Below are 25,252 nucleotides of genomic sequence, written 5' to 3' on the forward strand. Positions count from 1 at the left end.
TCGTTAAGCAGTGATTGCTGTTACCTTAAAATTACTGATGAGAAAGCTAAGGCTGATTTTATATGACTTGTCAAGGACTCCTAAACTAAGGAGGGCAAAACAGAATTCGTATCTTTGGATTTCAACGCTTGCTGGTAACCCCTCATTCAGAAATCCAAATTCCAGCTCTTTTCTTCTGTGAGTACAGGGGCAAATCACTAACCTTCCTATCTCTTTACTCATTAGGGGGAAAAACAGACTTATCTGGAGTCCCTTGACTCACATTATAAACTCGTTGAGAGCAGTACCCAGTTACCCACTTGAAAAATAAAGGTTCGAAAGACAGTCTCGAAGAACCCTTTAATGTCTCACACCCTACAGACACGAGGAGACTCCGTGCTCGTCTCACTGCGGCCCCCTGAAGCCAAGTGTGCGCAAGGTGAGCGGTCGAAGAGGCTCCAGATCTAAGTGCCAGGAGGTCGGCAGCGCACACAACCGCGAGGGGGCCCGACTCCCAGCCACCGCCTCCTGTACAAGCGCAAAAACTCCCCGAAAACCCACACCGGGCAGCGACTGTCAGCCAAAGGGGCCCTAAGCCGCAGAGACCAGGCTCCTCAAGACACCTACCGCCTTCATCCTTAAATACGAAGGGAGTCCCGACGCTACGGTAAGACCAGGAATAGAGGTAACGCAGGAATCCGGGGGGGCAACACACGCGCCCAAGGTACCACACCGCGCAAGGCGGAAGCCCCCGCTGGCTCCTCCCCATCCTCCGCCGCCGGAAATGGGGGCGGGACTTCCGCACAAGGGCTTGGCTGCGCGCCCTCTTGCGGCGCGGGGTAGATGGCGTCCCTGGCGCGCGAGAGCGCGCGTGGAGACGCGTCGGCGCTGAGCGAATGCGGGCGGGGAGCTTCGCAAGGTCTGCGATTCTTGCCCTGTCGCCCAATTTCCTTTAAAAGTCTTGGAGACGTCGGGCTCCGCCTTTCAAAACGAAAGGGCTTGATTTTTATCAGTCACCTTACTGCCCGTTGTGCCTTCCTTCACGCAGCTGACCTCGTCTTCCTGTCAGAGATACTCCGTCGAGGCCCGAGAGGCGAGGCCGACAAAGGCTTCTTCCTTTCGTGGAATGCCGGCCGCGGCCTCCCCCACCCCCCGGGCTCCCTGGGAACGTTGTGGAATGGCGAATGACTTCTCGTGACCTTCCGGAACTCAAAAGCCTCGAATTCTTGGTATTTTATTTTTGAAACATTTCTTGCCTTCGTTTTAACCGTTGTCTGATAAAAAGTATGTCGGTGAAACCCTGCGTTTCCATATTTTACAACGATGGCCTTTGTGTAAATTTTACTGTCTGCTTAATCCGCCAAAGTCATTAATTTCAATAGGATTTATGTAATTTGCAAGAATGTGTTTTTCAAAGTGTTTGTACCCCAAAGGCCTTTTTTTTTTCCCTGAATAAATTTAAGAATGCCATTTCAGTTTATTTTAAAGAAATAAAGTCAGTGATTTTTGAGCCTATGTCTCAACTGGAGTCCTGACCCCTCCAGTCCTAAGCCAGGTAGGAAGAGCCAGGAGGGGCTCAGAAGTCTGATCTCCCTCGTGGGTGTTAGCATTAAAGAGACTGAGAAGAAAACTGCCAATTTCTGTGTTCTAATTCAGAGACCAAGAATCCCATTCTAGGGATCCCTGGGTGGCGCAGCGGTTTGGCGCCTGCCTTTGGCCCAGGGCGCGATCCTGGAGACTCGGGATCGAATCCCACGTCGGGCTCCCGGTGCATGGAGCCTGCTTCTCCCTCTGCCTGTGTCTCTGCCTCTCTCTCTCTCTCACTGTGTGCCTATCATAAATAAATAAAAAAAATATATAAAAAAAAAAAAAAAAAAAAAAGAATCCCATTCTATCTGGGTGGAATTCTTTCCCTCCCAAGTTCAATGGTTTTTCCCTGTTGTGATCTCTCTCCTTCCCCACAGAACCCTCAGAAACAGCAGAGCCTGTCCCCTGGAGTATTACTTCATCAAAAAAAATTGAAAACATCAGCCTGTGTTCTTCCCAAGTGCCCAAATCCCTTCCCAAACATAGTAATTTATCTCTCATCACTCCCATCCTTCCAGCCTTACCTCCAGTCTCCAAGGGTGAGGCATCCCCATTTCTGTTCAAAACCAATTTTCTCCCAACTTCATCAGACTGCTGTGTTGCTAATTATCCCCTTCCTGTTTTCCCTCTCCAATGGATTCTTCCTTTCAACCTATTACCATATTCAAATTGTTCCATAATTTGTTTTCTTTTTTTTTTAATGTAATTTATTTATTCCAGAGAGAGAGAGAGGCAGAGACACAGGCAGAGGGAGAAGCAGGCTACATGCAGGGAGCCCGACGCAGGACTCCATCCTGGGTCTCCAGGATCATGCCCTGGGCTGAAGGCAGTGCTAAAACACTGAGCCACCCAGGCTGCCCCTATCTTCTTTTTTTTTTTTTTTTCAATTTGAGAGAGAGACTGAGCAGAGGGGCAGAAGGAGAGGGAGAAGCAGACTCCCACTGAGCAGGGAGTCTGACTTGGGGCTCCTTCCCAGGACCCTGAGGTCATGACCTGAGGCAAAGGCAGACACTTCACCGACTGAACCACCCAGGTGTCCCTGACTAATTCCTTTTTTTTTTTTAATTTTTTTTTAATTTTTTTTTATTTATGATAGTCACACACAGAGAGAGAGAGAGAGAGGCAGAGACACAGGCAGAGGGAGAAGCAGGCTCCATGCACCGGGAGCCCGACGTGGGATTCGATCCCGGGTCTCCAGGATCGCGCCCTGGGCCAAAGGCAGGCGCCAAACCGCTGCACCACCCAGGGATCCCTGACTAATTCCTTTTAATTGCTGTTTCATTTTCCAAAAAGCTGGTATTTTGGTGTCTCTACTTCCTCTTTTCTATTATGACAGCCCAAGCTTGTGCTAGCTTCTTGAGGAATTAAATCATTTGCTTGGCCCGTTTTAAGTTAATAATCAACTTGAATCCTTAGATCATTTTTAAGCACTTGTTGCCAAGCTGACTCCCTCCCATCTTGAATTTGAGCAATCTATTATTTGAACACAAACTTAAAAATGGAAGTTAATGTGATTCCTACTAGCTTAATCTTAATGGTTTTTCAATTCTTTGGTCTCCAGCTTTGTATCATTTCCCATTAACTCAACCCATAGCTAAAGTCAGTTTGGGTTCTAGGGCCTCTTGGATCCTCCAGAGTTTTCCTGAATGCTTGGGCTGAGAGAGATCACTGGGCTACCTCAAACTAGCTTCACAGGGATTGTACTCAGAGATTCCTATGAGCCCTTTTGAGCAGTCTGTTAAGAGCCCATCTGGACCTGCCTATAACATTCCATTGTCCTTTTCATTAGAGTCACCAAGAACCTCCAAACTGTTTTTTAAGAGTGCATGAAGCTATATCATTTCTTTTTAACCTCACTAGATCTCTCCACTTTATTTGATGCTACACATTTCTCCTTTTTTACATTACGCTTTCAATGTCCTTGGCCCTCCTAACAGCCTCTTCCCTGAGTTCTTGTCCCAACTCCATTCCTTCTTCTTCATGCCTCTTCAATGTAGGTGATTTTCAAGGTTCTGGTCTTGACCCACTTTTCTACTTCTCATTCTACTTGCTCTTCCAGTGTGAGCTCATCCATCTACATATTGCAAAAAGATTTCCAAATCCTTTGTCCAGTCCATGCCTCTCCTTCCAGGCTTCTTTGTTATAGCTACCTCCTTCTGGACATCTTCACATAGTAACCATGGAACTTCAAATAACCATGTTCAGAACCAAACTATTTTCTTCACTTGTACCTCTCCCAATATGCCCTATTTCATTCTTTTACCCACAGCTAGAATCCCAGTATTTCCAGAAATGTTGGAACACAAACCAGGGCTTTCTTGGCCATGGTCTATAAATAAACTGATTTGAAAAATGTCACTAAGTATGCGTGGAACAATAAGGATTCTGGTGTTCCTGTCCCACAAGATAATTCGTAGAAGTTGTAACAAGGAACCTTGAAGAAACTAAAAACACATAATAGGCTCAAAGGAGGTATGTTATTATTTCCTAATGAGAAATTACTAAATGGTGCTAGATTATAAATATAAATCTCCAAAATTCAGACATCAAGAACTTGAAAATGTGTATATGCCATTGGCCTCTTCCTTAGCTATGTAAAAATATACTTGAGAAAAATGTATGTATAGTTGAGAAAGATAATTATGTATGACCAAATAGAGATTAATTGAAGAGATTGTAATTGTATAGGTGATAAAAAAGAAAGAAAAGCTTGGGAAGAAATGACAGAGCAATGTATACTTAAATGGACCCTTACAGAAAGGACAAGTTCTATAAGTTCACATAGATGGGATAATATTTTCTGAGCAAGATCACACAGGTAGTGCAAATAATTTATATTGTGGACCATCAGGAAATTAGGTTAAAATAGCTAATAACCATCATTACAACTGATGATTAATTGTGGAATTAAAATTATAAATAAGGGACGCCTGGGTGGCTCAGCAGTTGAGTGTCTGCCTTGGGTTCAGAGCGTGATCCTGCAGTTCCAGGATCGAGTCCCACATCGTGCTCCTTGCATGGAGCCTGCTTCTCCCTCTGCCTATGTCTCTGCCTCTCTCTGTGTGTCTCATGAATAAATAAATAAAAAATCTTAAAAACAAAATTTGTAAACAAAAGATTAATGCCAAAAAATAACACACCAACATCCTCTCAGCAGTTATTACACACACAGAAAAAAGTCCTCCACAAGTGATTGCAACTTTATACTTACTTGAAGACTTTCACAAACCCTGCAAAGCAGGGCTGAAGTGCCAAGGAATTTTTACCCCTGAGAGCAGCCTCCAACCAGTGATAAATTGAAGTTGAAGAATAAATATACCAATTTGGTACGCTAGAAAATGTACTTCAAAGATCTCAGGCCCTAATCCCTGAAACCTGTGAATATTACCTTATATTGGTCAAAGGTGTGATTAAGGATCTTGAAATGGAGAGATTATCCTGGACTATCAAGGTAGGCCCTGAAGGGAATCACATATGTCTCTATGAGCTAAGAGGAAGGAGATTTCATACAGAAGAGGAAGAAACAGTGCGACTACAGAGCAGAGATTGTAGTGATGTAGCCACAAGTCAAGAAATGTCCCAGCACCAGAAAGGGGAAGGGACAAGGGACATATTCTCCTCCTAGATCTTCCAGAGGGAGTGTAACCCTCTTGACAACTTGACTTCAGTGATCACGATTTCTGATTTCTGATCCCTCAACTTGTGAGAGAATGAATTTCTATGGGCATCTGACTGGCTCAGTCGGTAGAACATGCAACTCTTGATCTCAGAATTAGAGGTTCCAGCCCCACATTGGGTGTAGAGATTCCTTAAGAAAAAGTTTAAAATCTTTTTTTTTAAGTAAATTTCTGTTGTTTTCAACCACCAAATCTGTAGCAATTTGTCGCAATAGCCATCAAAAACTAACACACCAATATTTATACTAATCAGTATGCCAATGTTCTCGTTCCTAAGAGGTAGGATGACTCTGAGGCATCCTCTACATTGTCTCCCAGAGAGCCACGAAAGGCATGTGCACCACCTACAAAGCTAACCTACTCATCAGCCCGCTCTCTTACTGTCCTCCCGTCTCACTTCCCCACCCCTTCTATCAATGGTTTCTGGACTCTTTTTGAAAATAAACCATTTGCGGGACACCTGGGTGACTCAGTGGTTAAGCATCTGCCTTCAGCTCAGGGCGTGATCCTGGAGTCCGGGATGGAATCCCACATCAGGCTCCTTGCATGGAGATTGTTTCTCCCTCTGTCTCTCTGTGTGTCTCTCATGAATAAATAAATAAAATCTTAAAAAAAAAAAGAAACCATTTGCCCTCAAATCCTTGTGTATTAATTTCTTCCTGGGGCTGCCATAACAAAGTACCACAAGTAGCATGACAACAAGTTTATTCTCTCACAGTTCTGGAGGCTGAAAGTTAAAAATAAAGGTGTTGGCACAGTTGACTCCTTTTTAGGACTCTGAAGGAGAATCTCTTCCATACTTCCCTCCTGGTTTCTGGTGACAGCTGAAAGTCCTAGGAATGCTTCAGCTTGTGAGTGCAAGATTTTCATCTCTGCTTCCATTCATACATAGCATTCTCTCTTGTGTCTGTGTCTTCATGTGGCTGTCTTCCCCTCATATTGAATTATGGGATCATGCTAATGACCTCATCTCAACTTGATTACATCTGCAAAGCTCCTATTTCCAAATAAGGTCACATCCATAGGTACTGTGGGTCAAGATTTTATAATCTTTTGGGGGGCACATAATTCATACAACGTTGACTCAGGATCCAATTCAGGGACTCCAACCTAATACAGCTATCACTTACTAAGCATTTTTTATGTTTCCCTAAGTATAGATTATTTCATTTTATCTTCAATAATCTTATGAGATAAATATTAGCTCCATATTAAAGTTCTTGACTTAAGGATTAGATATACTCTAACAAAGTCTGCATTTCACTAGGTGGGAAATGTAATAAAATGCTAGTTCCACTAGTTGGAGTTTTTTTTCACCAAAAGGGACCAAATGCCTTAAACTCTTTCCTAATCTGCTACATTATAGAAAAGGAAAAAATTAAAGAGGATCTTCCTAGGGTTTTAATATGTATTCTTTTCTACTTAAGATTTTTGTTAATAAATTGAATTTATATGACATGACATTTCTGCTCTTTCTTGTATTAGTTGTTCAGACCCATTATTTATTCATTGCTCTCCAAAATCTCTAGGGAAGGGGAAGTGGATTCCATGCACAATGTCATGTACAGTTTCTGATAGTCCCTTGGCAGCAACAGTTCCTCTCCCCTCCCTGTACCAGACTCTGCTAGGAGTTCTCTATGAAAGAATGTTCTGTAAAACAAGGACACATTGTCTCTAGACCTCTATTCTAAAGCTTCTGGGAAGTATAGCTGAGCAGGGATGAGACTATAGATTGAAATTAACATCTAAACTAACATGTAGATCATTTCACACCTCCCACAACGGTGCCCCGCTTACCCTAATATTCTCTATTCCACCTATTGCCAGAGCTCAAGTCCTCCCCCTGGTTACTACTTTGGAAATATAACATGGGCTTACCACATACACACAGAAGACCTACTTAGTTGGCATTTATGTTTCGGATTGCTTTCTTTCATTTTCCAAGTTACTGCTGCTGATTATAATTAAAACCCCCTTGGGTGAATAAATGGATACATAAGTGAAATAAGTGGCTATCTATGAATAGAATGATAAGAGGTCTGGATGATCTAAAATATCTCCTCCTACAGCTGTCACTCTAGAAAGAAGATAAGATCTGCCCCTACGGAATCTCTCTCTTGGGCCCATTAGTCCAAAGGGACTTTTTAATATGCTATTTAGGACCTTTTAACATCCAGAAAAAAAGGAAATTGCTACCTTCTGGAGTAGCAAAAATGGGACGTGAAGGTGGGGAAGGATGTAAGTGGACATGCTCCAAAATAGCTAGTTTTTAAACATGATCTATAATGTAAGGATGTATGTGTATATCATAATAGAATTACAGCTTTAGTGGGAATATGAGTTATCTATTTCTGCTTAATAAATTGCCCTAAAACTTAGCAACTCAAAACAATAAACATTTATTATTTCACACAGTTTCTGTAGGCTTGCAATTTTGGAGTGGCTCAGCAGAATGGTTCTGGTTCTTGAAGTTGCAGTCTAGGCATTGGTTAAGGCTGCACTCATCTGAAGACTTCACTGAGGCTTCAGGATTAACTTCTAAGATGGCTCACTCATACGTCTCTTGACAAAAAGCCTCAGTTCCTTTACTGCCTGTTGGCAGGAAGCTTCAGTTACTTACCATGTACCCATCTCCTTAGGACTGCTTGAGTATCTTCATGACATAGCAACTGGCTTCCCCGAAAGCAAGTTATCCAAGAGAGAGCAAGGGGAAAGTTCTAATGCCTTTTAAGATCTAGTCATATGGGGCAGCCTGGGTGGCTCAGCGGTTTAGCGCTGCCTTCGGCCCGGGGCGTGATCCTGGAGCCCGGGGATCGAGTCCCACATCGGGCTCCCTGCATGGGAGAATCAGGCTAAGAGCCTGATTCTCCCTCTGCCTGTGTCTCTGCCTCTCTCTGTGTGTGTCTCTCATGGATAAATAAATAAAAATCTTTAAAAAAAAATCTATTCATATGGCAATGTTCAAATCTGGTTATACTTAAGTCACCTAGGAGCTTTCAGAAACTAACAGTACCCCATCCCACACATTTGAAATCAAATCTCTGAAGGTGATGCCTAAGCTTTGGTGCTTTTTTACTCTTTTTAAGCTACTCAGATGACTCTAATACAGCCATGTTTGAGAATCCTATGTGGGGCACTTACTCTCAAATATAGCTGTATCTTGGAATCACTTGGGGGCGGGAATGGAAAACACTGGTTCTTTGGTCCTGTTATGGATTGAATTGTACCACCACTACGACCCCCAATTCATGTATTGAAATCCCACCCCAGTACCTCAGAATGTTACTAAACTCAGAGATAGGATCTCTAAAGAGGTCAAATGAGGTCATTAAGGTAGACCCTAATCCTTATAAAAATAGGGGTCCTTATTAGAAGAGATTAGAATACAGGTTCAGAGGTAAGACCATGTAAAGGAACCACTAGGAAAAAAAAAACAAACCACCATTTACTAGCCAAGAGGCCTTGGAAGAAACTAACCCTGCAGACACCTTGATCTCTGACTTATAGCCTTCAGAATCATGAGAAAGTAAATTGTAGGTAATAAATAATCCTGAGCTCCTCAGACTCTGATACTTTTCTTATGGCAGCCCTAGTGAACGGATACAGGACCAGTCCTCAGAATTCTGATTTGATAGGAATGGATATAGCTGGGGATCAGAGCATTTTTAATGCTGTTTGAGTGATTTTAATGTGCATCAAGGCTAAGAGCCCCTGCTTTAAGTATCCCGAAGTCTGACTTCATCTGTTTAAACAAACAAACAAATAAAAAGATCTAGTATTGGAAATCATCACCTCCACTATTCAACTTGTTAAAAGTGAGTCACTTAATTCAGACCACACTTGATAGGGGAATGAGAGTTCACTTTTTTTTTTTTTTTTTTGAGAGTTCATTTTTAAAAGGGAGAAGTATCAAAAACATTTATGGACACATTTAAAAATAATCAGTGTTGCTGGAGTGCCTGGGTGGCTCAGTTGGTTAAATGGCTGGCTCCTGATTTTGGCTCAGGTCATGATCTCAGGGTCCTGGGATGGAGCCCCAGGTCTGGCTTTGTGCTCAGTGAGGGGTCAGTAGGGAGTCTCTCCCTTTGCTCCCCACCTCCCCTGCCCCGCTTCCGCTCTTACTTTCTCTCACTAAAATAAACACATCTTTAAAAGAAATCAGTGTTGGGTTCAATGAACATTTATTAAGCATCTTTATTGGAACCTAGATGGGCACTGGAATTCAAACACGAAGTATTTTTCTGTCACTCAGGACTAAAGAAATCGGAAGTTTTGTGTAGGTAGATAAGAGGCAACTTTAGAACACAAGATATTACAGGACTGTGATAGTTTAAAGCCGAATGTTCATGAGGTGAGATGTAAATCATGGACAGTATGAGGGACTGATTTTCTCCTGAGCAGAGGAGAGAGGTTATTTCATAACCATGTGACTTCCCATTCTTGAAACTTTTGTAGGATCTGAACTGAGAAGGACATACAGAGATGGTGACTCATTCCATCTTGCAACCCTTGACACCTGGATCATTATTTTTTATCTACAAATAATATTTACTGGTTTGTTGAATTAAATTTAACTGATGAATACAGATGAATCCTAAATATAGACTCACGTACTTCATTTGATTGTTGTAAATTTAGATTACTGTGGTTTAGAATAGTGTTTTCTGTCACATATATATATTTTTAACATGGTCAGCTCTTTTCTTTAGAATTTAGAGCAGTCACAGACAGAGGCATAAGCCCTTTGAGGCCCATGGCCCACATTCTGTCAGTGGAATTGCTGTTTGGTTAAAATAGTGTGCCTCTGTGGGTCTGTGTGTGTGATATTTTTAATCGATTTTCTAATGCCTTTAGGTGGGGCACACACTCAGTACGCATTCTCTTGTTCTCCACTACTTCCTGTTGTCTAATATCCATCAGCCATATTGGTTCTTAAAGGCTTCAGTGTGAGACCCATGGATCTAGATTTAAAACTTTAGGATTTTAGTGCATAATATTATTTTGGCTTATTCTTTTTTTTTTTAAGATTTTATTCATTTATTTTAGAGAGTGAGAGAGTAGGGAGATAGAGTTTTCTGCTTGATTTCTTTCTCCTTATTTCCTCCTTCCTCCTTTTCTTTTTTTTTCCCTTGAATGGGAAGGATCATGAACAACTTCCTCAGTTCTTAACACAGTATCATCATTTATCCAGCCAAAGACTCTCAGTTGCATTTTTTATTTAGCACTATATTCAGTTTTATTTCTTTTCAACAATTCCTTTCTCTTCTCTTCCATAGGCAACTATTTTAATGCATTTAATGTAGATTCTAAAAATGCATTTCTATTCTTGTAAAAAGATACATTTCTGTTTTGTGTATAGGTATTTTTAATTTATGTAAATAACATTATGTTATTCTTTTCCACTTGACACTATTTTTTTGGTTTTACGTTATTTATTTGAGAGAGAGAGAGCATGTGTGAGCAAGAGAAGAGAGGGGGAAACAGACTCCTCCTGAGCAGGGAGCCTGATGTGGGGCTCAATCTAGGGATTCCAGGATCATGACCTGAGCCAAAGGCATGGTTAACTTACTGAGCCACTCAAGACACCCCCACTATGTTTTTAATATTCATCCAGGTTTCTCTGTGTATCTAATCTCTCGTTACAAATTGTTGCATCATTCTCCATCATGGTTCATTTACCACTTATTATATATTTACTACAGCCGCACTGTCTTCAATTCCTTTCCACCTCAAACAACAACAACAATACACACACCCTTTAATGAGCGTCCTCTTCTCTTTTTTGTTTAGATTTTATTTATTTATTGGAGAAGGAGGGGGGCAGGCAGAGCTCCCTGGCAGGGAGCCCAACATGGGACTTGATCCTGGGTCTCCAGGATCACGTCCTGGGCTGAAGGCGGCGCTAAACTGCTAAGCCACCGGGCTGCCCTAATGAGTATCCTCTAACATCCTCTTAGAGATCTGTGAGAAAATTCATCTGAAGAGTATAACCAGGAATGGAATTGCTGGGTCATAGGTTACATGCTCACTTGATTTAACTAAGTCATGCCTGCTGGGTCTCCAGAATAGCTGTATTTACCAGAGATTTTCTGTTCTATGTTTACTTCATCCCTACTGCTAACAGAGCATTCTGGATTCTTCAGTTCTTTTTCTCTTTTACACCTTTTATCCTTCATATACCCATAGTGAGCGCAAACCACCAGAGTTCTATTCTCCCCCAGGAGTCTAGACCCAAAGCTAGTTTACCACATTCCCTTGAGGAATTCACAACACACTTATACACTAAAGATAATCATCGTCTTCTAAAGGAGATTTCTGTTTTCTTTCTCTAAATATTTAAAGTACTGTAAGATTATCTTTCAGCTCATAATTTATATGCTCCTCCATGGTCCCCTTTCAATTCACAAATATTTCTTAGGATTTCTAGTCACTAAGTGGACTGAAAACAAGTTGGACCAAAGAACTTTTTGACTTAGTCTCAAAAACAAAACAAAACAAAATACATAAGTGGCTAATATGGGAGAGAGGTGGGGTGTGGGACAGGTTCACCTTAATTACTAGTCAAAGTAATTTGAAATACTTAAGAATAGTCTAAAAATACCTAAAATTTGGGACACCTGAGTAGCTCAGTGCTTGAGCGTCTACCTTCGACTCAGGGCTTGATCCCAGGTCTGGGGATTGAGTCCAGCATGCGGCTCCCTGTGAGGAGCCTGCTTCTTCCTCTATGTCTCTGCCTCTCTCTGTGTCTCACATGAATAAATAAATAAAATCTTTTTTTTAAAAAAACCTAAAATTTTTTCTATATTCTTTTCTATTATAAAATGCCTTCCTATTATACTTTTATAATAAAAATAAGACTTTACTGAAATAAAAAGGGAAATATTTAATCTACTCCAGGTCTGGCCCCAAACATTTCTGAAAATACTAACACTTAACAGATTTAGTCCTCCTTATGCTAAATTTATGCAAAACTCACTTCCTTATAACAGTGACAGCTATTTGCAGAAACTGTCACTATTTTTGCAAATCTGTCAATAGACTGTTTTTGTTTTTGATATTTTATTTCTTTAAGAGAGAGAGAGAAGGGGCAGAAGGAATCTCGAGCAGAATTTTAAGCATACTCTCTGCTGATACAGGGTTTGATCTCCCAACGCCAAGACCACAACCCCAGCAGATATCATGAGTCCCACACCTAACTGACTAAGCCACCCAGCTGCCCTTTAATAGATGCTTATAGATGCTTTTTCTACCAAATGTAACTGAATGCCCTCCTGCAGCATAAAAAACATTTGCAACTCTTGTCACAACTCATAATTATGACACGTATATGGGAAAAATGTCAAGATTTCAAATTCTTTTTTTTTTTAAGATTTTATTTATTCATGAGAGACACAGAGAAAGAGAGAGAGAGAGGCAGAGACACAGGTAGAGGGAGAAGCAGGCTCCATGTAGGAGCCTGACGTGGGACTCAATCCTAGGTCTCCAGGATCAGGCCCTGGGCTGAAGGCAGCACTAAACCACTGAGCCACCTGGGCTGCCCAAGATTTTAAATTCTTGTGGAGGATTACCATTAATCAATTTTTAAAATTTCATCAAAAGGAAGAATGTAAAAATTTTTAAAACCTCCATTAGTCTTCTTTCATGTCTGTCCTTTGTGGCCTTTATAAAGCTAGACATGCAGTTTTATACATCATTGTCATTATGATATATAACTGTATCTCCACCTTTTACTTAATATTATTTTGTAAAATTTCTCCCTATTTCTGCATTTTTATCATTTTAATCATCTTCCTATTTCACTGGTATATTAGATTTTCCTATACTTCCTATATTGTTGACAATTTCAGTAATTTTAAATTTTTAACTATTAAATATTTTGCCATTAGCATTTTTGTATAGCTTTTATGTTATTCTTTTGAAAGATTTCCTATGACAGATTCCTAGGAGTAGGATTACAGTGCCTCTTAATATGTGGCATCAGTTTGCTTCTCTAAAGGATCAATATGCATTTCTAAAGCACTTCATCTGTCTCTTGGTTTGTGGCTGTCCCTCTGTGGCTTACCAAACAGCATCTGCTTTGTGATTTTACTATCCTTTATTTTCCACACATATCTCACCCTGCTGAGTTAATCTGTAATGCACATCCTTTCGATACTTGTTATCTAACTGTAATCCAGAATCTCAGACTTAGTCACCCCCTCTTACCAGCTGAGGCTTTACCAAGCATGTATGGCACTAAACCATTTGTGAGCATTGAAGATGATTTCAGTATCAATCCAAGTCACATGGTCCCACAGAAGGTTGCCCATTCCCATTGCTTTACAGAAATTTCTTCTGGATTTTGATATCAAATTTATTCTAGGTCTTGTCAGCCAATTTCCAGAAGGACATATTGACCACATTTTTGTTTAATCAGTTCATCATCGAACTTCATAAGCTCATCAGTATATAGTGAGGACAAGCTATGGTTATTTTAGGTTTCACTAGTGTCTACTCATACAATAGAAGTCATCTTTAGGTTAAACATTTATCCATGGGAGATGAAATTGTATGTGTTCAGGAGTGTAAATGGGAATCCGTTTCAGGCAGTTCTTAACAAAGGCTTTGAGGATTATAGATAAATTTAATCTATTGAGTTGGTAATTCCTGGGATCTAAATATGTTTTTTTTAAAAGATTTTTCTTATTTATTTGAGAGAGAGAGAATGAAGTGGGAGAGAGGCAGAGGGAGAGGGAACAGACTCCTCGCTGAGCAGAGAGCCTGAAATGGGGCCAGACCCCAGGACCCTGAGATTATGACCTGAGTTGAAGTCAGACGCTTAACTGACTGAGCCACCCAGGTGCCCCTAGATATGTATTTTGATGGCAGTTTTATTCATCCATTTATTTCTATATTCCTTTAATAAATGTTTATTGAATAGCTACTGTGTCCTTGGCACTATACTAGTTATTATTGCTAAGAAAGTGAACAAAACAGACACAATCTCCTTCCTCTAGAGCTTGCAGTGTACAGTGTGTGTGTGTGTGTGTGTGTGTGTGTGTGTATGTGTATGTGTGAGTCTCTGTATGTGTATATACAAATGATAGTCTAAAATGCCATAAGATTGGAGCTGTGATAGTGGCTACAAAGAAAAAGAATGCTTTGAAAGCATGTAACTGGAGTCTAATCAATTAGAAGGGAGGTCAGAGAAGTCTTCTCTGGGGAGGTAACATTAACAACTGAGTCCTGGGGGCACCTGGGTGGCTCAGTCAGTTAAGCAGCTGACTGCCTACTCTTTATCTCAGCTCAGGTCATGGTCTCAAGACTGAGAGTTCAAACTCCATGTTAGGCTCCATGCTGGGCATAAAGCCTACTTAAAATAATAGTAGATAAATAAATACAGTGTGTCCTGAACAAAGAGTAGGAATTAGCCCTACAAGGTGGGGAAGAACCCTCGAGGCAGGGGACCAACATACATGAATACCCTTAGAGAAAAGGGGCTTTGCACATAATTTCAGAAACAGAGAAAAGGGAGATGTGTCTGAAATATGATGAGTGGGGAAAAGAGAAAGGAGAAATAAGGCTGAAGAGACAGATAAAAGTATAACAAAAATCCCAGGTCATTATGCAGAACATCCTAGATATATACAAGCTTGCAGAAGGAGTTTTGTAGTATCTGAGATGAAAAGAAGATCAAAATGACTAAAGTTCAGGGTTCTGGGGAGAGAAGAGGAAGAGGGGGATGCCTGGGTGGCTCAGTGGTTGAGCATCTGCCTTCGGCTTGGGTCATGATCCCAGAATCCCAGGATCAAGTCCCATGTTGGGCTCTCTGCATGGAGCCTGCTTCTCGCTCTGCCGTGTCCCTGCCTCTCTCTGTGTCTCTCATGAATAAATAAATAAATAAAATCTTAAAAAAAAAAAAAAAAGAAGAGGAAGAAGGGGTTTGATAGGTAGATAGACTGTGAAGAGCTTTGTAGGTCATGAGAAAAGATTTTGTCTTTTGTCTTAAGAGAATAGGAAGCCATTATATTTAGATTAAGGAAGAAGAACCCTCCCCAAGTGTACCCAGAAAAATATAGCCAAAAATGTAGGAGAAAAAAATGGAGACAATGGAGTAATGAAAACTGAGGAAAAAGTGTTTCTTTTAAAAGGTTGAAAGGTGGGATGCCTGGGTTGCTCAGTGGTTTGAGCATCTGCCTTTGGCCCAGGGTGTGATCCTGGAGTCCCAGGATCAAGTCCCATGTTGGGCTCCCTTCGTGGAGCCTGCTTCTCTCTCTGCCTATGTCTCTGCCTGTCTCTGTGTCTCTCATGAATAAAATCTTTAGAAAAAAAAAAGGTTGAAAGGCTAACATGATGATGACTAAAAAAGCAGGGCAGTAACATGATCAGATTTGTGTTCATAAAAAAAGTACTTTGGCAGGGTGCCTGGGTGGCTCAGGTCATGGTCCAAGGGTCCTGGGATCAATTCTCACATCAGGCTTCCTGCCTGCTTCTCCTCTTTCTGCTCGCTGCTTCCCCTGCTTGTGCTCTCTCTCTCTTGTCAAATAAACAAATAAATAAAATCTTAAAAAAAAAAAAAGTACCTTGGCTGCAGCCATGGAAAATCATTTGAATGTGCCCACAAGTGAATGTGGGAAAAGCAGCCGGAAGTTAATTCTGTCACCCAGGAAAAGATGATGGCAATTTAGTCTGGGTGGGTGATATAGTGTGAAGTGAATGCATTTAAAAGATATTTATATTAGATCCTCAGACTTTATCCATTTTATAGCTGAAAGTAGGTAAGAATCTTTCAGCTATCCAATTTCAGAGGCTCTAATGTAAACCGTGATGACTATAGTTAATAACACTATTATTATATATTTTAAAATAACAAGAAAAAACATTTTATATAAAAAAATACAAGATGTGTAGGAGGTAAAAAAAAGACCAGACAGACTTTAGTAACTACTTTGTATATTAGCTTCTTAGGGCTGTATAACACGTTACCAAAACTTAGGTATCTTTAAAACAACAGAAATTTATTTTGTCACAGTTCTGCAGACCAGGAATATGAAATCAAGGTATTAACAGGGTGGATTTTTTTTCTAAGGCTCTGAGGGAGAATTCACTTCATGCCTCTCTCCTAACTTATGGTCACTGTCAGCAATTCTTTTTTTTTTTTTTTTAAGATTTATTTATTTATTTGACAGAGAGAAGAGAGAGAGAGGAGGCACAGTGAGGAAGGGCAGAGGCAGAGGGAAAGGGAAATTCAAGCAGACTCGTCTCTGATCATGGAGCCCAATGCAGGGCTCTATCTCATAATCTTGAGATCATGACCTGAGCTGAAATCAATAGTTGGACGCTCAACCAACTGAGCTATCCTAGCTGTCAGTAACTTTTTGTGTTGTGTTCCTTGGCTGGTAGACATATCATTCCAATCTCTACCTCCATCTTCACATGACCTTCTTCCCCGTGTTTCTATGTGTCGTTTTTTTTTTTTCTGTCTTTTAAAGGACACCTATCACATGTATTTATTACCTCTTTGGGGAGAAGGAGTATGTCTAATCCAGGATGATCTCATGTTAAGAGCCTTACCTTAATTACATCTGCAAAGATCCTTTTCTGAATAGTCATGTTCATAGGTACTAAAGGTTAGAACTTGGATATATCTCTTGGCAGGACACAATTCAACCCACTACACTTGGCTAAGGGGATAAGGAAGACGGAGGTATCAAGGATGACTCTTGGGTTTTAGGTTTGTGCAACTAGATGTACAGTACTGTTATTTAGTAAGGTATAGAATATTATAATAAGAATAGATTTAGAGGAGGCAATTATGAGTTTAGACTTATACACATTAGATTTTAGGTGGCTTTGAGACCAGCAAGCAGAAATGTTGGGTAGACAGTTGGCATGTCAGATCTGGAAAGACCAAGTGGTTGGTCTCTATTAAGAGACCATATTAAGATAGAGAACAATGGAAGAAAACCAGGAGAGACTCATTTTAGTCATGTTATGTTTGTGATGCCTAGAAGTATCTGGAAATGTCATATATTTGGATTGTAACGTGGAAGTGGTAGGTTAAATTCTAGTCGTCAGTTTATAAGTGATCATCTAAATCATGAGAATTAGTGAGATTTCCTGGGGTACAGAGGGTTGAGTGAGAAGAGAAGAGGCTTCGGACCTATTCCGCTAGGAAATTTCATTAAAGAGGAAGAAATCCTGCCTTCCTAGGAAGAAATTGAAAAGAGGTGGCCAAAGAGGTAAAGAGGAAAACTGAGAGACTATGGCAACAGTACAGCAATGAAAACTAAGGAAAAAGAGTGTTTCTTTTAAAAAGTTAAAAGCCAGGGAAAGGAGTGATCAACAGTGTAAATGCTGTTGAAAGATAGAGCAAGATGGAGACTGAAAACTTTCTATTGGATCAAGAATAGTAAAGTCGGGATCCCTGGGTGGCGCAGAAGTTTAGCGCCTGCCTTTGGCCCAGGGCGCGGTTCTGGAGACCCGGGATCGAATCCCACATCGGGCTCCCGGTGCATGGAGCCTGCTTCTCCCTCTGCCTATGTCTCTGCCTCTCTCTCTCTCTGTGACTATCATAAATAAATAAAAATTAAAAAAAAAAAAAGAATAGTAAAGTCATTAATGAGAGTAAAGAATTGTAGAATAAATGGGAGGTGAGGGGATCCCTGGGTGGCACAGCGGTTTGGTGCCTGCCTTTGGCCCAGGGCGCGATCCTGGAAACCTGGGATCGAGTCCCATGTCAGGCTCCCGGTGCATGGAGCCTGCTTCTCCCTCTGCCTGTGTCTCTGCCTCTCTCTCTCTGTGTGACTATCATAAATAAATAAAAATTTTTAAAAAATGGGAGGTGAGAAAATGGAGACATCTTTAAAACATCTCTTTTTTTTTTTCTTAAATAACCTTAAACGTAGAGAAAAAGTTACAAACATAGGGGCACCTGGGTGGCTCAGTCAGTTAAGTGTCTGCCTTTGGCTCAGGTCATGATCCTGGAGTCCCTTGTCAGGCTCTCTGCTCAGCAAGGAGTCTGCTTCTCACTCTGCTCCTCCTCCTGCTTGTGCTCTTTCTTTTGCTCACTGTCTCAAATGAACAAATAAAATCTTTTTCAATTTATTATTTATTTATTTATTTATTTAAAGATTTATTTATTTATTTATTCATGAGTTACACACAGAGAGAGGCAGAGACATGGTTGGAGAAAGAAGAGAGAAGCAGCCTTCCCACAGGGAGGTCCATGTGGAACTCCATCCGGATCACGCCCTGAGCTGAAGGCAGATGCTCAATCACTGAACCACTCAGGAATCCCTAAAATATTTTTTAAATTTTTTTAATTTTTATTTTTATTATTTTAAAAGATTTTCTTTATTTATTCATGAGAGACACATAGAGAGAGAGGAGAGAGGCACAGAGACACAGGCAGAGGGAGAAGCAGGCTCCATGCTGGGAGCCGGACATGGGACTCGATCCTGGGTGTCCAGGATCACGCCCTGGGCTGAAGGCGGCGCTAAACCACTGGGCCACCTGGGCTTCCCTAAAATCTTTTTTTTAAAGAAAAAGTTGCAAACATAAAGATAGTAAAATATTCATATATCCTCCCAGATTTGCCCACTGATAACATTCTATCCCATTTGTCTTTGTCATGTGCTCTGTATGTATGTGTATGCATGAATAATTTTTTTCTGAATCGTTTGAAGGTAAATCCCATATATCATAGACCTTTACCCTAAATACTCCACTGTATATTTCCTAAGAATAGAAATATTTTCTCATAGAACTGATATGCCAATTATAAATATAAATTATAATTGTAACTATCAATATTTACATTGACACTTTTATTTAACCCACTGTGCATATGACAATTGTGTTGGTTGATGTAATAGTGTCCTTCATAGACTGTTTTCCTTTTCTCTACCTAGTACAAAGTGAAGTTTAGGGGCAGGTATTACATGTAATTGTCATTTTGTTTTAATCTTCTTTCATCTCAACTATGGCCACAGCTTTTGTCTTTCAGGATACTCGCATTTTTTAAAGGAGTCCCCTATTTCATTTATTATTTTTAGTATTTTTTAAAGATTTTATTTATTTATTCATAGAGACACACAGAGAGAGAGAGAGAGAGAGAGAGAGAGAGAGAGAGGCAGAGACACAGGCAGAGGGAGAAGCAGGCTCCATGCAGAGAGCCTGAGGTGGGACTCCATCCAGGGTCTCCAGGATCACTCCCCGGGCTGCAGGCGGCGCTAAACCGCTGCACCACCGGGGCTGCCCTATTTTTAGTATTTTTTAAAGATTTTATTTATTTATTTGAGAGAGAGAGATGGAGTCAGGGGCAGACGGAGAGGGAGAGGCAGACTCCCTGCTGAGCAAGGAGCTTGATCCCAGGATCCCAGAATCACAACCTGAACCAAAGGCAGACACTTTAATGGACTGAGCCACCCAGGCACCCCCCCCACCATTTCATTTTTTAAATAGAATTTTCTTCACTTTGAATTTGATGATTTTTGTATGATTAGATTGAGTTTATACATTCTCAGCCACACTGTGTCCTTTTCAGGGTATCACATCTAAGTGTGTGCATAATGTGTAAACAGCTTTTTAAAGAAGCTTGCTTGCTCAGGGAAGCAGAGAGATAAGGTTGTAGCTATAAGCCAGTATTTCTCAACATTGGTTGTAAATTAGAAGTACTTGAATAGCTTTTAATACCAGTGTAAGGCTCCTTTTCAGAGATATTGACTTAATTGGTCTTGGGTGGTGACCAGACATAGGCATTTTTAAAACTTCCTAAATGTTACTAATGTACAACTGAGTTTGAGAAACATTGCTTGAAGAGTATGTGGGTGGTGATAGTGGTGATTTAACATGATAGAAGTTAAAATGTTTTAAAGCTTTTTGAAATCCAGTTCAAAAGAAAAAGGTTGAAGATTAAAGAAAGATATAAAGAGTCTAGAAGCCTTTTATTTGAGGCCTTTGTACTCTTCTTGAGTACAGTTGTAGCAAAATAATATTATGGGATAATGGGACCATATTTACTGTTCAATAATGAGGAAAGGATCATACAAGTAGAATATGACAAATTGTATTTTGAGAATTCTGCGAAAGTCAAATGTTCTTAGAAAATGCAAGAATACAAAGTATATTCATAGTTTTCCATATTTTAACTGTTAATTAATATTTTGTAACAGCGATTATGAATATCCTATCTCTAGATGCCTGGGTGGCTTCTTGGTTGAGCATCTGCCTTCAGCTCAGGGCATGATTCTGGAGTCCTGGGGTTGAGTCCCACATTGGGCTCCCCACAGGGAGCCTGCTTCTCCCTCTGCCTATGTCTCTGCTTCTCTCTGTGTGTCTTTTATGAATAAATAAATAAAATCTTTTTAAAAAAGGATTTTTTTTCTCAAGGGAACCAATCCAATCAAAAAATGGGCAGAAGACATGAATAGACACTTTTCCAAAGAAGACATCCAGATGGCTAACAGGCACATGAAAAAATGTTCAACATCACTTGGCATCAGGGAAATACATATCAAAACCACAATGAGATACCACCTTACACCAGTCAGAATGGCTAAAATTAACAAGTCAGGAAATGGTAGAAGTTGGCAAGGGTGCAGAAGAAGGGGAGCCCTCTTATACTGTTGGTGGGACTGCAAGCCGGTACAGCTACTCTGGAAAACAGTATGGAGGTTTCTCCAAAAGTTGAAAATAGAGGGCAGCCCCAGTGGCTTGGCGCCGCCTGCAGCCTGGGGTGTGATCCTGGAGACCTGGGATCGGGTCCCATGTCGGGCTCCCTGCATGGAGCCTGCTTCTCCCTCTCCCTCTCCCTCTGCCTGTGTCTCTGCCTCTCCCTCTGTGTCTATGAATAAATAAATAAGATCTTTTAAAAAAAAGTTGAAAATAGAGCTACCCTACAACCCAGTAATTGCACTACTAGGTATTCACCCCAAAGATACAAATGAAGTGATCCAGAGGGGCACCTGCACTCCAATGTTTATAGCAGCAATAGCCATAATAACCAAACTATGGAAAGAGCCCAGATGTCCATTGACAGATGAATGGATAAAGAAGATATGGTAATATATATACAGTGGAATATTACTCAGCCATCAAAAAATCTTTCCATTTGCAATGATGTGGATGGAACTAGAGGGTTTATGCTAAGTGAAATAAGTCAATCAGAGAAATACAATTATCATAAGATTTCACTCATATGTAGAATTTAAGAAACAAAACAGAGGAGCATAGGGGAAGGGAGGGAAAAGTAAAACAAGATGAAATCAAAGAGGAAGACAAACCATAAGAGACTCATAATCATAGGAAACAAACTGAGGGTTGCTGGAGGGGAGGGTGGTCACTGGATGGGGTAACTGGTGATGGACATTAAGGAGAGGACGTGATGTGATGAGCACTGGGTATTATATAAGACTGATGAGGGATCCCTGGGTGGCTCAGCAGTTTAGCGCCTGCCTTTGGCCCAGGGTGTGATCCTGGTGTCCCAGGATCGAGTCCCACATCTGGCTTCCTGCATGGAGCCTGCTTCTCCCTCTGCCTGTGTCTCTGCCTCTCTCTCCATGTCTATCATGAATAAATAAATAAAATCTTTAAAAAAAAAAATGACTGTGGGAAACAAAGGGTTGCAGAAGGGGAGGTGGATGGGGAGATGAGATAACTCAGTGGTGGACATTAAGGAGGGCACATGATGAGATGGGCACTGGGTATTACACTATGTGCTGGCAAATTGAACTTAAATATATATATATATATTTTTTTTTTCCTTTTATGCTACTGCTGTGGAATGTTGCATGAGAAAGCTTATTAATTGTGATTAAGAAAATAAAATCAAGAATACCAAAAAAAAAAAAAAAAAGACTGATGAATCACTGAATTCTACCTCTGAAACTAATAATACTGTATGTTAATTAATTTAATTTAAATTAAAACAATTTAAAAAAGAATATCCTTTCTCATGATAACAGTTTCACCTGATTTATAGGAATGTACCAGGATATGTTTTTTATGCCTACAGTTGTAGTAATATAATATGGTACCAAAAGATTTTATTTTATTTATTTATTTATTTATTTATTTTATTTTATTTTATTTTATTTGGTACCAAAAGATTTTAATATCAGGGGACCTGGCTGGCTCAGTTGGAAGAGCACATGACTCAGTCTTGGAGTAATGAGATGAAGCTCCAAGTTGGTGTAGAGATTACTTAAGTAAGTAAAACTAAAAAAAAATGTTTAATGTCAAACTCTTAAGGACCACAAAAAGGATAGTCCACTCCTTGAAAGGAGATTTTTTTTAATTTGCAAGATGGCATATATTACTTATCAGATAAGACAGAAACTTACCTTGAAAGTGGAAAATATAACCACTAACTGCTAAGAATGACTAAAATTTATTATGGAATACATATTATTGTAGACAAAGTTACAAAACATAATTGTATTTCAGTTTGAAGTCTTCACTGAGAAAACAGTAGCATCCCATGGGTTATTATGGTTCATAAAATTTTTGTTGCTATTGACCAGGGGAGAGGAAGGAGGTGAAATAAATAAACCATTTAGAGAAACTGGAGTTTAAAATATTGCAGTGTGGTTTCATAGAGGGAGAAATAAAGCAGTACCTAGAAAATAGTAAGTTAACAAGTTAGAAAAGGCTTAAAAAGTTAGGAAGTTAGGAGAGAAAGGAAAGAAAAAAAGTTGAAATGAAACAAGGTTGTGATTAGACTCTCTCAGCTATCTTCACCATTATGTAACTATAATTATGTCTAGGTTATCTCCTAAATTAATGAAATTTTTTTATTGAGGTGAAAATTTACATAAAATACAGCTATTTAAAAATGTACAATTCAGTGCTGTTTAGTTCATTCGCAATGTCATGCAACCACCACCTGTATCTCCTTGCAAAACATTTTTCATCATCCCATATCCATCAGGTAGTCTAACCCTATTTCTATCCTCTCCCCCCCTCCCTCAAGGAGACATTGGCAGTCACCAATCTGTTTTCTTTCCCTATGGATTTACCTATTCTGGATAGTTCATACAAATGAATTATACAATGTGGACCTTTTGTGTCCTGTTTCTTCCACTTAATGTTTTTGAGATTCATCTACTTGTGTCATATATCAGTACTTCATTTCTTTTTATGACTGAATAATAGTCCATTGTATAAATATCATATTCTGTTTATTCATCCCTCTGTCGATGGACATTTGAGTTGTCCCTATCTTTTTTTTTTTATGAATTGTGCTGCTAATAAATGTTCATGTATAAGTTTTTGTATGGACATCTGTTTTCTTTTGGGTATATGTCTAGGAGTGGAATTGCTAGGTCATATGGTAATTCAATGTTTAACCTCATTAGGAACCACCAAACATTTTCCATAGCAGCCATACCATTTATATTTCTACTGGCAATGTTTGAGGGTTGTACTTTTTTCCACATCCTCTACAACACTTACTTTCCACTTTTTTGAATATATCCATTCTACTCAGTTTGAGTGCCATGTCATTGTGATTTTGATTTATATTTCCCTATTGACTAATGATATTGAGCACTACTTTATATGCTTATCAACAGCTATTAACATATATTCTTTGGAGAAATGACTGTTCAAGTCTTTTACCCACTTTAAAATTGGATTGTCTTGTTAAATTGTAAGAGTTCTTTAGGGTCGCCTGGGTGGCTCAGCATTTGAGCATCTGCCTTCAGCTCAGCATGTGATCCTGGGACCCGGGATTGAGTCCCACATCCGGCTCCCTTCGAAGAAACTGCTTCTCCCTCTGCCTATGTCTCTGCCTAAAGATTTTATTTATTCATAAGAGACACAGAGAGAGGCAGAGAAATAAAATATTTAAATAAAAAAAAGAATCCTTGGGATCCCTGGGTGGCTCAGTGGTTTGGCGCCTGCCTTCGGCCCAGGGCATGATTCTGTAGTCCCCGGATCGAGTCCCACATTGGGCTCCCCACATGGAGCCTGCTTCTCCCTCTGCCTGAGTCTCTGCCTCTCTCTATCATGAATAAATAATCTTTTTAAAAAATTTAAAAATTCTTTATTCTGGATACTAGATGCTTAATGTATGATTTACAAATATTTTTTTCTCTTACTATATTAATTTTTTTTACTTTTTTTTTAAGATTTTATTTATTTATTCATGAGAATACACAAAGAGGAGAGAGAAGCAGAGACACAGGCAGAGGGAGAGGCAGGCTCCATGCAGGGAGCCCGATGTGGGACTCTATCCCTTGTCTCCAGGATCACGCCCTGGGCTGAAGGCGGAGCTAAACCGCTGAGCCACCGGGGCTGCCCCCTATATTAATTTTTCCACCTCTGTCCTTCAAGTCATTTCTTCTGAAAGATCTTGACAATAAATATATTGCTAACTGTGCCCTTGCCACTTAGTCCTTCCTTAAGGCCTTCAAATATGCTCATTATAAAAGACATTTGATGTTTCTTAAACTGGGTGCTGCGCACATGGATGTCCATTTTATTTACATATTTTACTGTCACTCATGTATAGGTTATATTCCCTCTTGTATATATAAGAAGAAAATAAAAAGGCTTGGCAATGCTGCTTTCTCTCATTACTACCCCATCCTATTTTTGTCCTCTTTCATTGACGTACTTGTAGAATGAGTGGCCAGTATTTCCCCCTTCATGTTATCTACCCCTAATTCCTCTTTATTTTATTTTTGTTTCTAATTCCTCTTTAATCCTTTGCAACACAACTTCTTTACCCATCTTGAAATAATGACACCTTTGAGCCTCTGCCCCACCTCCATCTTTTTTCTTTCTTCCCAGGCAAAGTCACTAATGACTCACCTTGTTGCAATATGCAGATGACTGTTCAACCCGTATCCCGTATCTCCAAATCTAAGCCCTACTCCGTTTTAGAACACTAACTATATCTGAATATTCCCAGTCTTTTTCTTTACTAGATATATTTCTATTAATCAGTGTCCCCCCACCCCCCACTCCGCCCAGATCCAAATCTCTATTTCTTCAAACCACATTAGTTTCGGTCTCAAGAGTTT

General features: G+C 40.0%; 2 protein-coding genes across 7 annotated transcripts in view; one reads left to right on the plus strand and one right to left on the minus strand.

Annotated features, from left to right (window-relative positions):
- NOC3L (NOC3 like DNA replication regulator) overlaps positions 1-796 on the minus strand; it is a 32,169-nt gene extending 31,373 nt beyond the window's left edge. The window contains exon 1 of the mRNA XM_025990905.2: positions 607-796. Within this exon, the coding sequence (XP_025846690.1) occupies positions 607-615 (9 nt within the window). The 5' untranslated portion in view covers positions 616-796. The remainder of the gene's footprint in view (positions 1-606) is intronic.
- A 281-nt stretch (positions 797-1,077) lies between these two features.
- Positions 1,078-25,252, plus strand: part of TBC1D12 (TBC1 domain family member 12) — a 123,824-nt gene continuing 99,649 nt past the window's right edge. For all 6 annotated transcript variants that reach the window (XM_072739564.1, XM_025990919.2, XM_072739567.1 and 3 more), the window contains exon 1: positions 1,078-1,208. The gene's annotated coding sequence lies outside the window, so the exon portion shown is untranslated. The remainder of the gene's footprint in view (positions 1,209-25,252) is intronic.

This window comes from Vulpes vulpes, chromosome 15 (genome assembly GCF_048418805.1).
Source record: "Vulpes vulpes isolate BD-2025 chromosome 15, VulVul3, whole genome shotgun sequence".
Lineage (NCBI taxonomy): Eukaryota > Metazoa > Chordata > Mammalia > Carnivora > Canidae > Vulpes > Vulpes vulpes.